General features: G+C 43.1%; 1 protein-coding gene across 2 annotated transcripts; it reads left to right on the forward strand.

Moving 5' to 3' along the window:
- The first annotated feature begins 225 nt into the window (after window positions 1-225).
- On the forward strand, window positions 226-12,657 carry LOC131565174 (acyl-coenzyme A synthetase ACSM4, mitochondrial-like). Of its 2 annotated transcripts, none has more exons than XM_058815910.1 (14): window positions 226-360; window positions 4,652-4,917; window positions 5,689-5,899; window positions 6,329-6,536; window positions 6,940-7,083; window positions 7,496-7,652; window positions 8,107-8,186; window positions 8,878-9,001; window positions 9,725-9,805; window positions 9,931-10,032; window positions 10,937-11,064; window positions 11,163-11,262; window positions 11,846-11,965; window positions 12,361-12,657. In XM_058815910.1, the coding sequence occupies exons 2-14, from the start codon at window positions 4,717-4,719 to the stop codon at window positions 12,445-12,447; spliced, it is 1,743 nt and encodes a 580-aa protein (XP_058671893.1). In that variant the 5' UTR covers window positions 226-360; window positions 4,652-4,716; the 3' UTR covers window positions 12,448-12,657. The 2 variants fall into 2 exon arrangements, with proteins under 2 accessions (XP_058671893.1, XP_058671894.1); XM_058815911.1 differs by lacking the exon at window positions 226-360 and adding an exon at window positions 390-426.
- Window positions 12,658-12,818: the final 161 nt, after the last annotated feature.

The following is a 12,818-nucleotide window of genomic DNA, read 5'->3' on the forward strand; positions in this document are numbered from 1 at the left end:
CAAATTCTTTCAGAGTGGGAAGAAAAACAATTTCTTTTTAATTCTTCTCTTCATCATGATGAATTTGTGATGTACTTAAATGGTTAAAGTTGAGGCAAAAGAAGACCCAAAATGCTTTAGGTTAAGGTGCAAATGACACACAAATAACAATGGTGTAAATGATTACACGAAAAAAAGTTACTCCACAGAAAGAATTCTGCTGCTTGGTCTGTTTTGTGCCACATTCTGTTCTCATTATTTCAGAAGAAGTAAAGTCAGAGGGGTTTCACTCCAAAACCTTTATGAAGGAGTTTCCAGGTTTCACATCTCCAGGGAACAGCTGATCTTACAGTGCCTCTTATGGGAAACATGTCCTAGCAGGTGAGTGAAATGAATGAAGAGGATCTCCCCCTGCAGCTCCTGATCACTCCTGTCCACAGCAGAAAGGTGAGGAAAGTGTTATTTATCTGCACTCTTCGTGTTGATGATCACTGAGCAAAGCAAATGGTATTAAACCAGGAGTAATCATTTTTGAGTCTCACTCCTCATTCGGAGAACTTTGCCATTACTGGTTCTTTTCCTCAGTTTCCTGTATTCATTTTCACCTCTACATTTGCAGGTGAGAAAGTGCTAAAAACTGGAAGGTTCTCACAGTATTCTTGGAGGATGTTTTTGTACAGCACTCGGGAATCTCAAACTCCAAATGTGTTTCATCTTGTCAGTCTTGAATATCATTTCCCTAAATATTCCTAAATATTTTATGTCCCTCCTCTTTCTCTCATAGGCTATTGTGTAGATCTTGTCATTCTAATGCTCTGGAATAGGCAAGTTACAGCTAAATCAGAGAATTAGAGCAGACTGAGAAAGGAGAAACATCTGCCTAAGTGATTAAGGATTGTTTACAAGGGCTCAGTGTTTCTCTGCACAATGTCCAAGGATTGTGGAGAACACCAAGAATTTCTGCTGCTTTTGGCAAAATATCGCTCTGGGGGGGAAATCTGCATCCAGACTATTTATGTTGGCAGACACCACTGAAAAGATTGTGTTAAGTTCTGGGTATTTGAACTCATTTGCCTGATGGGCAGAATAATAAGGTTAAATTAACCTGTATAAGGTTCTGCTAAGGAAAAAGGCAATAGTTCCAATGTTAAATAAGTAACTTTTCTTGAGGAATCAAATGTCACCAATGCTGAAATCTGTGCATCAAAGATGTGAGAATAAACAGCTACAAGTGAAGACATGGGACAAGGGGTAAAAGACATAGGCAGGCCCATGATCTTTTTTTTTGGTTCCTGTGGGATTCCTAGAGATGAAATTTCCTTGTAGGAAATGTTTAATAACATCTTTTGCTCTTTCACCTTTGTGAGCAGAGGCAAAGATTGCTCCTGAGAATCTTCTATGGAAACATGTATACATTTGAAGCAACCAAAAGACACATAATGGGTCACATGCTTTGCCAAATCTGTAAATTGTGAAGCCCTCTAGGATTCTCTCCTGCCCCAAGAGACAGCAGAGAATATTTCTGGCAGTCAGGGCATGTAGTGACATCGTGTGTTAGTTTGTTTATTACCTTCTGTTAGGAATCCTGGCAAAGAAGAATGAGAATCTACATACATGACAAAATAGGGATGCTGTTCCTGAGAAAGGATAAAAATTAAAGTTTTAAGCAAGGAGTATAACTGGTCACTATTAACTGTCTCCAGGAATGAATTTTCAGCTCCCTCAACAATACCTGTGAAATAAGCAGAATCAGCTACCAAATTAAAAAGTCATGTAACAAAACAAACAACAGGACTAAATTTTATTAATTATCTTTATCAAATGTTTAACCTAATTAATGGTTTGTAACAGTCTGAGAGAGAATTTTAAGTCCCAAATATTTCTTGGGTGATGTTTGCTGTGTCTTTTCCTCTGTAATGGTCAGTCCAGCTTGTTGGGTGGCTGTGATGGTGACTTTCAAAGTTGAATGTAAAGATGGATCATTTTTAGCTGCAATAGGTATATTATCCATATAAGAATAAACAACTGCTTGTGGATGATTCTGGTGAATGGGTGCCAGAACTTTACCTTTATGCATTTAGGCTTAGGTTTACTAGGCTTTTGCTTTATATCTACAAAGTCTGGAGCAGGTGTGTTACCATCAGGCATTTGCATGAGTGCTTTCCTTGCTGCATTTTTAATATCATCAGGCACTGGCTTTGGGAGGTTTGCAGCCTAATCTTGGGTTCTGGGTATGAGCTCCCTCCCCAGCTGAGTGTTCTAGTGTTAGCATTGCCTGTGCCTGGTCCTCAGCACTGTAAAGCAACAACTGATTTAACACGAAACAATTGATGTAACAATCTCTTCCACCCCCTTTCCCACAGGGTGAATTCAGCCGGAGACAGCAGCACGGTCATCACGTGCTGTATGTCATGAGGGGTTAAAAGATATGCAGTGAAAATAGCTTGCATTCGACTGCTGAAGAAAGGAGAAGCCTGTCCATAGCTTTCGGCAGCCTTACAGTCTTTGTATTTCCCTGTAGGCTCGAGGTTCCCATCTAGGACCAGCTCTTCCCCGTCTGTTCTTTACCATACTAGTCTGGCTCTTCTGCCACGGATCAGTGGAATCACTGGCTCTAGAAGGGGTTAGGTTTTCCTCTGAGGAGGGCGGAGGATGAAAGCACAGTGTTGTTATTGCTGGAAGGGTAAAGGCAGAGCTGGTGCTCTGGCGCAGGCACAGCCATGGGGACATTGGCACGGCCATGTTGGAGAGCAGCGCTTCGGGGAGCACGGTGGGCGTGGCTCTGGCTGCCCAGGAGGAGCGTGGCCCGGGGCATGCTGGGAGTTGTAGTCAGGAGCCGTGGGGTGCAGTTGAAGGGGGACCGTTGAGGCAGCATGGTGCCTCTGGTGGCATAGACGTTAGCAGGGTGGTTAGCAGGTAATACAACACGATATTCAGATGGACAGGAGAGAGGCTGGGGTGGTGAGGAGCAGGAAAGGCAGGGGAGATCCGAGAGGGATCTCAAGCAGAGGACGCATAAGGGAATGCAGGGTAGCTGAGTAACTTGTGTCGAGTTCCATTCTAGGGCAGTCTGCGGGAGGACAGGGGAAGGAACACGAAGGGGCAGGGGTTGCGATTTGCACTGCTTCTGTGTCTGGGACAGGTTGCAACCCTGGCGTTCCATCCCCAGGGTGAGGGAGTTAAAAGCAGTCTCGGTTTGGGAAGGGATCCTGCAGAGGGAAGTGGCCCCGGACCCCCCGGATTCCTGCCACACCAGCAAGGCCAGGGAGGGGCCGAGCGCCGGCAGTTGCTGCTCTTTGGCTTTGAGCGTTCTGAGAATCACACAGAAAGCAGGCACACCACGAGACGGTCCCCCTCGGTAGCTAGGTCATAAAGCGTGACGCCAACAAAATTCCAAAATCCCACAGAGAAGATTCCACAGTCCGTGCCGTGTTGTGCAGCACTGCACGGGGCCGAGCCGGGGCTGCAGCCGGGGAGGCACAAGCGGCCGGGCTGGGCAGGGCCCTGTGGGCGGGTGAGAGCAGGGCCCTGGCTGCGGCAGAGCCGGGCACAGCTCTACTGGCTACAGTTGCCAGGAAGTTCCGAAACACCCAATTTAGAGGGTTTCAACTCCTGATTTTTGGCCTTTCTTCTGTGGACCGCCCAGAAAAATTTAGAGTTATTGTATTTGTCCCTGTCTAGTCTTGACAGTCTTATTCCCATAATAATCGGGATTAGGTGGGGTATGCCCACCGGGCTGGGCTAGGAGCAGCAGGAATAAGTGTCTCTTTTCTCTACTTACCTGCTTTTTCTGGCAGGCATCCAAAAGATCTGATTCCGAGGGTTGCTTGTAACCATGTCAGGCCGGCTGATTTAATCCACAGCAGAGAAAATAAAAGGTCCTTATGACTGGTAAAACCCAGTGAAATCAAACAGAAGATCCCTCAATATGAGGTCCCTGTTTGGGCGCCAGTCATTGTAGTTTTCACTCACTGTAACCCGTAGTTCAACTTGGCCCGGGAAACTGACAAAAAAGGGAGGGGAATGATGGTCTTGCCAAAAAAAAACCCCAAAAAACTTTAATAGCAAAATAACAAACATGGAAACTGCAGAGTCTGGGGACATTGTCCAAAGATGGGGGGGAGGGGGTGTGGCAAATATTACAAGGTATAGGGATCTTCTAAGGGCAAGGATCCAGTCAGGAATGTGAACTCAGAACATGACCTTATTTGTAAAAGGTACTGAAGCAACTGAGAACAAGAACCAGAAACCTGATCAAATATAGGATAGATCTGTTAACATATTGGTTCCCATGACCCCACTCTTCTTGCCATGAGAAGTTTTTTTCAGTGTCCTGTTTCCCATGGCCTCAGGCTGATGCCCCCTGCCTATGCGACTGAGGTTAAGCCACCATTTATTCCAGCTGGATGAGATTCCACAGTTGTTGTTTTTGTTGCAGGATTCATAGCAACAACTCCGCTAATTTTATTAAACTCAAGATGACTCTGCTTATTCCTTCTATATAGCATAATGTTAAATATTCACGTCACAAAAATACAGGAAACATGATATAAAACGAGGATGTGTGTAAGCAACCTATTTATTCACAATGGTTTGCATTCCTTTATCCGACATCGTACATGGGACAGCATCCAATAACTGAATTCACTTAATGTCTTTTCTTTCATTCCAGGTGACTGATTCCTTAGATGTACACCTGATTCCTTCCCCTCATCATCTGATAAAACATCATTTATCATGAGGACATTTCTTAAATCCTGGATTCCTCAGTGTTTGTGGATTCTCAGGTCACCTTCCAGAACATTCCATGGAAACATCAGGCTTCTTACATCTTCGATAGTTTCCCATTTTGAATCTATAATCCAGGGTGAAAAGGAAGTGCCAGAATATTTCAACTTTGCAAGTGATGTCTTAGATAAGTGGACACAACTGGAAAAGGTAGTATTTGTCTTTTATTTTATAGACATTGAATTGTGGTTTTAACCCCAGCTGTCAACTGAGAACCACAGAGCCCCTGGATATCACACACACACATCCACACACATCCAGCGGGATGGGGAGGAGAAACAGGAGGAAAAAAGGTAAAACCCATGAGTTGAGGAAAGAACCGTTTAAGAATTGAAATATAATAATAATCATCATCATATTAGTAGCAGTCCTAGCTCACTGTGCACTGGTTGATGCCAAGCCCATCCCCAAACACCTCCCAGCAAACTTCCTCCCAGGTTGTAAACTGAGCAGGATCTCCTGTGATGTGGAATATCCCTTCAGGCAGTTCAGGTCAGCTGTCCTGTCCACGATCTCTCCCAGCTTCTTGTGCAGCTGAGTGTGGGAAACTGGAAAGTCCTTGACATACAGTAAGCACTGCTTAGCAACAACTAAAGCATCAGTGTGTTATCAATACTGCCCTGATCCTAAATTCATAAACCACACACTTTACCAGGACATAGTAAAGTAATTGACTCCATTCCAGACTAAATGAGGAGACAGTGGAAAGAATGTCAGATGATACAAATCCATTTTCCTCATGGGTACTAGGCAGTATCAGCTGCAGAGTGGAAAGCATTATTTTCTTTTGGTTATCAGAAATACAGGTGTCACTCTAAGAGAGTGATTGCCCAGGATGGTTTGCTTAGTAAAGCATTATTTTGTATTGAAGTGAAACTTTTAAAAGTTTTTCTTATTATTATGTCTTCTTATGTGTTGAAGGAGGGAAGAAAACCAGCAAATCCAGCTTTTTGGTGGGTCAATGATAAGGGAGAGGAGGTGAAGTGGAGCTTTGAGGAATTTGGCTCTCTGTCCAAGAAGGCAGCCAATGTCCTTTCTGAGGCCTGTGGTTTGCAGAGAGGAGACAGAATTGTGGCAATTCTGCCTCGTGTTCCTGAGTGGTGGCTCCTGAACGTGGCCTGCATGCGAGCAGGTGAGTGACTCACGGACTCGGTGGCTGCCGACAGAAAGCAAAACAGAGCCTACAAGCCATCTATTAGATGAGGGTGAAGAAAATGCAAGCAGGAATATTCTGTTGGGGCCTCTACAGCTGCTCTTTTGGCTAGAGGGAGAATTGCCTGCACCCACACAGGAAGCACAGACATGGTCCAGTCAAAATCAATGAATTCAGCCAGTGAGGGCTGAATGGCTGCAACCAAAGGCCACACTTGGCCACATACATTGGAAGGGAGCTGAATTTATCATGGAAGAACTTATATGATTGGAGTAATTTATAATTCAATAGATCTGTTTTGCTCTGCTTTTAAAGTGATAAACATCCATGATGGATAAAATCAGCATCAACAGAGGTCTCATTTTGAGAAATGCTGAGTTTTCTCAATTGCCTCTTGCTTTTTTCCAGGAATTGTCTTTTTTCCAGGAACATCCCAACTGACTGCCAAAGACATCTTATACCGACTCCAGGCTTCAAAGGCCAAGTGCATTGCTACCGATGATGCCCTGGCACCTGTAGTGGAATCTGTCCTGTCTGACACCCAGTTCCTGAAAACCAAACTCATTGTAGGCCAGGGGAGCAGGGATGGGTGGCTGAACTTCAAAGAACTCCTTGCGTGAGTATCCAGCTCTTTTCTTTCCAGTTCTTTGAGGTTTTGGGAGCTGTATCATTCAGGTGACATTGCTGAGTTGTGGGGGTAATTTTCAAAATACAAATAAGTTACTTTTCTGTCAACTTGCAGCACTGTGATTACACTGCATTAAGTACATCTTCATGCAACCCAGGTTTTGGGACCCAAGTTCAGGTCCTTCAGCTTCTTCTTGCTCTTCACCCTTGTGATTCAGAGTAGATGTGACAGGCAAAATGTATTCTCTTACTTATACCTGTGATATATATACTGGATTTAGCAAGATCATATAATTTGAGGCAGCTTTCCTGTTGATCTCCTAAACATAAAAATACTACTTCCTTGGAGGAAAACTGCATGCAGTGACCAGAATACATAATTTCTTCTGAAGGGCTGCATCTGCTGAACATATATGTACGAAGACGAGGAGTAACGACCCAATGACTGTGTATTTTACCAGCGGAACTACAGGCTTCCCAAAAATGGTGCTGCATTCCTACTGCAGTTACGGCATTGGATTTGTAACCACTGGCAGGTATTACCTTGCAGTTCCCCCCAGGGTCCTGATTAAGTGCTGTGATCAGCACTAAACTGAACATGAGACCATAACATTCCAGTAAATGTAGGCATTTCATCACTGTAGGATTTGCAGCTTCTTCATCTTTCCTCTCTCATGGTAAAACCCTTGTTATTAAAACCTTCTTGAAGTCCCAGGTGAGCTCATTATGTGCAGAGTTGTGTCACTTGCAGGGCTGAAAGCAGAGGAGCAATAAGGAGAGTGTCCCTACAAGCACACCAGAGGAAGTCAAGTGCTCTTATGTTGGGTCAACCTTCCCTGGGAACCAAAGCAACCTTGGGCTGTTTCATTATACCTTAAAAGTTAAATCTGTGGCTTGGTGCTGATTTGCTGTCCTTGAACATCTTTTTCATCTCTGCTTTTTCATCAGGCGTTGGCTGGGCTTGGGTCCTTCAGATATCATGTGGAATACCTCTGATACTGGCTGGGCAAAATCAGCCTACGGCAGTGTTTTTTCACCATGGATCTGTGGAGCCTGTGTCTTTATGCACCATATGCCAGTGTTTCAACCAGAAATTATTGGAACTGTGAGTAATCCCCGCCTCCCAAGCAATCCAAAGGTACCAGAATGCCTATTCCTCTTCCCAGCTCTTTTTCAAAACCACTCAGCTGGATGATTCTCCTCAACATTGGCCTCTTGTGTGGGGCAGAAACCTTGACTTTCCCAAGAATACTGGAAAAGTTGTAGTAGTGTTCCCTATCTCAATTAGGCTTGAGCCTGGGACACAGACACCTTGGAAACCCCCCCAAAAAACCCTTAACTGGAACTACTGCTCTCACTGGTCCTTCATTTACATGAGTGACTTCAGTTGAACAGAAAGTTCCATATTGTGCAGGAGTTGGACTGCCTGGTACAGCATGTTTAGGGTTTTTATCTTGCAGACATTTGAGCAGGTAAATTGTGTTAATCACCTGCACATTCACAAGGTCAGGCCCAGCATTACACTTTCTTTTCAGCACAATAATTTCCTATTTTTCTAGACTCTCTCAAAATATCCCATCACCGCCTTCTGCACGGCTCCCACAGGGTTCCGCATGCTGGTCCAACATGACATGAGCAGGTACAGCAGGGAAGGGAGGGAGGCTGGGGTACAATGCTGGGACACCTCTGCAGGCTTAGGTCCTTGGGTTCCTTAGTTCTCTTTTTCAGTTCAAGGAAACCTAATTAGCAAAGCTTGCTCTCAGTAAAGGGCACTCTCTGTTTTCAAATGTGAGAAGAATTAGCCACACCATAGGCTACCTGGGCTTCAGGACTGGCTCTTTGAATAGGCAGCACAGAGGAAACAAAGGAGATTTTTTTTTTTTTTAAGCTGTCACTTCCTCTGAATTTAGGCTTCACAGTTCAAGTGAAGTCAATGTTTTGGGCAGCATTGGATCAGGGAGCTACTGGTGCACCATGGAGTTGTTCTCACATGCTTGAGAATGAAGGTAGCAGTTAGAGGAGTTCCACCTGCTGAGAGTTACTTGGCAGCTGTTCTTCCTGACTTGTTACTCTGTAAAATACCCAGCTTGTGAGAAGTGGTTTGCAAGGGGTTTTCACATCTTGGTAAGGTACTCATTCTTGTCACATAGGTCTTTCATCCTACCAAAAGCCAGTCAGGTTTTAGCAGAGAGCTCAGGCTCTGTCATCCTATTCAGCCTTTCCTTCAGTCTTAGGTGTACTTGGAAAGCCGAGGAAGTCGGTTTAGTTAAGGTTGCTCCCTGCTCATTTTAGGAGTTAAGAGAATTATTTCATTTGCTCTTCCTCTCAAGGTACAAGTTCCTGAGTCTGAAGCACTGTGTAACTGGAGGGGAAGCTCTCAATCCTGAAGTGTTTTCTCAGTGGAGAGCCCAGACAGGTGTGGATATCCATGAAGGATATGGCCAGAGTGAAACAGTACGTTTGCATTATTTCTTGTAGTATACCCATTCAAAGGTAAGACTACTAGAGCCATGGTGTCCTTGATAAATCAATGGAAAAGGTTAGAATCGTTTACATGATTTAAAAAAAAAGACTTTGTATAATTATGATTATACAGTTCTAGAATCCGTAAGCTGCATATTCTAGATAGTTTAGACCCATGCAAAAACCTTGCCAGAGACACTTCACATCAAATAAGTTGTAGAAGATCTCTTTCTCATCTTTACTTCAAAATAACCCCTGAACACATAATTTGCTCCAACTATCAATTTGGCCTGTCTGAGTTTTTAATGGCAAATATTAAACCAGCTCACATCCCTGACTTCTCTGTAAGTGAACATTAACAAAACTATTAAGAGCTAGATCTCAGGCTTTCTCTCATTTTGCCCTTGAAATGGTCCCCAATTAATTGTCCCAATATTGAAATAAGATCTGTAACAATAATCTGCTGTCCTGCAAAATTAAAGTCAAGAGTTTGCAAGACAATCCACTGGCTCAGACTCAACAGAACAAAGCTCTCACAGGTCTGACCTGAAATGCCTCTCAACCCCTCTGGTGTTCTCAAAAAACCACAGTGCTTTGGTCCCCATTTAGCCCTTGTCACACAAACTGATGGAAAGACGCCTGATGCAAACAAATAATAAAGTTTACAAGATATTGCAACAATTTTAAAAAATATTTTAAAAATCTATTCTGCAGGTGGCAATCTGTGCCAATTTAAAAGGAATGAAAATTAAACCTGGCTCTTTGGGAAAACCTGCTCCCCCTTATGATGTGCAGGTATGTGTCAGTTGTGGGTAGAAGAGTAAGGCAGTGCTGTGTCCCTTCTGTGGCCTGCACTGAGCTGCAGCAGATGTTCCTGTGAGCTGATCAAAGCAGCCCTGCTGTGTGTGTCCTTTCTGCAGATCGTAGATGAGCAAGGGGCCGTGGTGCCTCAAGGAGAAGAGGGCACCATTGCTGTCCGGGTGAAGCCCAAACGGCCCTTCTGTCTGTTCTCCGAGTACTTGGTGAGCCTGACTTGCTGTGCCTGTGTCTGCTCAGGCACCCAGGAGACACCCAGGGCAAAGGTCTGCCAGGAGCAGAACTCCATGCAGAATCTCAGAAAGTCTCACTGGGTTACTCGAGGATTTTGAGCCTGATCAGTGTGTGGTGATGCTGAGGGGCAGGACATTCTTAAGAAAGCATAGACCCAGGCAAACTTAAAGACATTCTCCCCTGCAACTGAACTATCATAATTAATAAGCTATCTATGTTTTTAATCCTTTTCTGAACCCCCATAATATTTGGATATTTGTAGCATACTCAAGCAACAACTTGTAAACTGTAATTGCTCACTAAGGGACAAGAAACGTCTACAAGACCAAGACTATGGCTTCTGGTTTTCATTCTGTCTTCTGTTGTCAAAGTGTTTTTTTGTGTGACCAAGAGGTTACACTGGATGTAGAGGTCCTATAGGTCAATGCAAACAATGAAGTTTTCCTGCAGGTGACCTCATTTCAGTTTTGATCCTGTCAGTTAAGGGCAATTAGTTTATTTTGACATGAGGTTATTGTGGCAACCACTTCCAATGATAAATCATCTCCCTGAACAGAGTGGGTTACACATTTTTGTGGGTCACACATTTGCTTTGATGGATGGGCATTTTGATAGAGCACAACTTTTCTCTCTAGAACAGAAATCTCTACATACATTCTTTAGTGTCGTGCTCTTTTCCACCTGTCACACACTTCAGGCACCAAAGTGCTAATTAACATGGCTTTTTAGTTGAAAACATGAAACAGTACTGAACACACTTATTTTGAGAACAACTGAAAAAATTATTGTTGTCATTTTTTTGCATCACTGCTAAGGAAATGCATGATGTTTCAGTAATAATCAGGTACCTTTTCTGAAGTATTTGATTGTTGCCAGGATAATCCAGAGAAAACTGCTGCCACTCTGTGTGGAGATTTTTATCTCACTGGAGACAGAGGCTTTATGGATGAAGAGGGATATATCTGGTTTGTTGGAAGAGCTGATGATATCATTAACTCTGCTGGGTAAGGCATCTCCTGTTGGATCTGCCTGATGAAATGCAGCCTGGCAAGGCCAAGGACTGGTCCCTGCTGCTGGGCTGAGCTGTCTCTGTGCTCCCCAGGTACCGCATTGGCCCCTTTGAGGTGGAGAGTGCATTGATAGAGCACCCAGCAGTGGTGGAGGCGGCTGTGGTCAGCAGTCCCGACCCAGTGCGAGGGGAGGTAAAGCAAAATAGGGAAAAATATCCTTAAAAGAATTACCCTTTCTACTAAGTATCAACTTCCTTATAAGTACCAGGCTTCCCTGATATTCAATCTGTTGAATATTTTAAAAATAGGCTAATTTTTTTTAAATCAATCTTTCAATATCAGAATTATTTCTTTGTTTGCCATTTTTATGTGGAAAAATATTTTAGCTTTTCAGACTAATTAAGACTTGTTTTTGTCTAAGCAATGAAATTTTGATTATTTCTTGTTTTGTCACTTAGTGCAGTGTAGCAGTGACATCCAGAGGGTTTCGTTTTTGTTTTACATTTTCAACATTGCAACATTTCTTTGAGCAACAGAGTCAAGATTTTCATCTTAATTAGGATATAACCTAAAGGGAAATAAGAAAAAAATCCCCTGCTCCAGAATGGGTCCTTCATAGCACAGCATTCTCTAGTAATCAGCTAATGAAAAGGGAAAACAAAGAAAAAGATCAAATTTTGGCATTCTGAATTTTGACATTCACTTTTCAAAACAAATGTATTCCCTTATTGCCACCTCTGGAAGTTAATGGAACCCTTTCATTTTTGTGGCACAGGTGGTCAAAGCTTTTGTTGTTTTAGCTCCTCTCTATGAATCACATGATCAAAAAAAATTAGCTGATGAGCTTCAACAACATGTCAAGAAGGTGACTGCACCATACAAGTATCCAAGGAAGGTAAGTACAGCCCAAAAAGACAGGTTCTCTCATTGTACCTGAAACTGAGCATTTTTTGTCCCACCTCAGCTCTTTTCAACACCTTTCTGACAAACACTCCAACCAGAGTTAGATAAAATAAAGTAGATGACAGGGTCTGCTGCAGCTGCAGCCTTGGGTTGGCTGTGTGAGCTCGAATGCACCCAGGGGGAGGCAATGGTGGTGAAATTTTACTTCATGATGCCCAGTCTTTCTTTCATGGAGTACTGGGCTTTTCACAGCAGCTCAAATGGGCAAGGCATTCAGTCAGCATTTCATGCTGACTCTGCAGCTTCCCATCCTTTTAGCCCCAACCATAATGAAAATGTGTCTTTCCTTCAGCTGGGAATTTAAACTGATGTATTTTTGCCTTTCAGGTGGAGTTTGTTAAGGAGCTACCAAAGACAGTCACTGGGAAAATCCAGAGAAATGTTCTAAGGAGCAAAGAGTGGGGAAAAGCATAAAAAGAGCAAGAGTGATCTGGAAAACAAGGAGAGAAATATTCTATTACCTGTACCAGCCATAAGACATCAAACATGGCACATGTTTATGACCTCGAACACGTGGAAACATTGCAAAAAACAAACTGTGGAAGAAAAAGTAGACAATACTCAAACGAATTGTAATTACAACTCTTAGAGACATAAAATTAAAAGAGAAGTTAATAAAAATAATCTTTGTCCTGTGGTGGCTATCAGCAGCACAATAATATATTCTTGTCAATAACTACCACTGCACCATTCTCAAATTCTTTCAGAGTGGGAAGAAAAACAATTTCTTTTTAATTCTTCTCTTCATCATGATGAATTTGTGATGTACTTAAATGGTTAAAGTT

Source organism: Ammospiza caudacuta, chromosome 17 (assembly GCF_027887145.1).
Source record: "Ammospiza caudacuta isolate bAmmCau1 chromosome 17, bAmmCau1.pri, whole genome shotgun sequence".
Taxonomy (NCBI): domain Eukaryota; kingdom Metazoa; phylum Chordata; class Aves; order Passeriformes; family Passerellidae; genus Ammospiza; species Ammospiza caudacuta.

Excerpts from the sequence above, each read along its gene's own strand:
- LOC131565174 (XM_058815910.1), top strand. The coding sequence starts at position 4,717 with ATGAGGACATTTCTTAAATCCTGGATTCCTCAGTGTTTGTGGATTCTC. Across the intron at positions 9,002-9,724 it reads GATATGGCCAGAGTGAAACA|GTGGCAATCTGTGCCAATTT; the intron begins GTACGTTTGCAT and ends TCTATTCTGCAG. Across the intron at positions 10,033-10,936 it reads GTCTGTTCTCCGAGTACTTG|GATAATCCAGAGAAAACTGC; the intron begins GTGAGCCTGACT and ends GATTGTTGCCAG.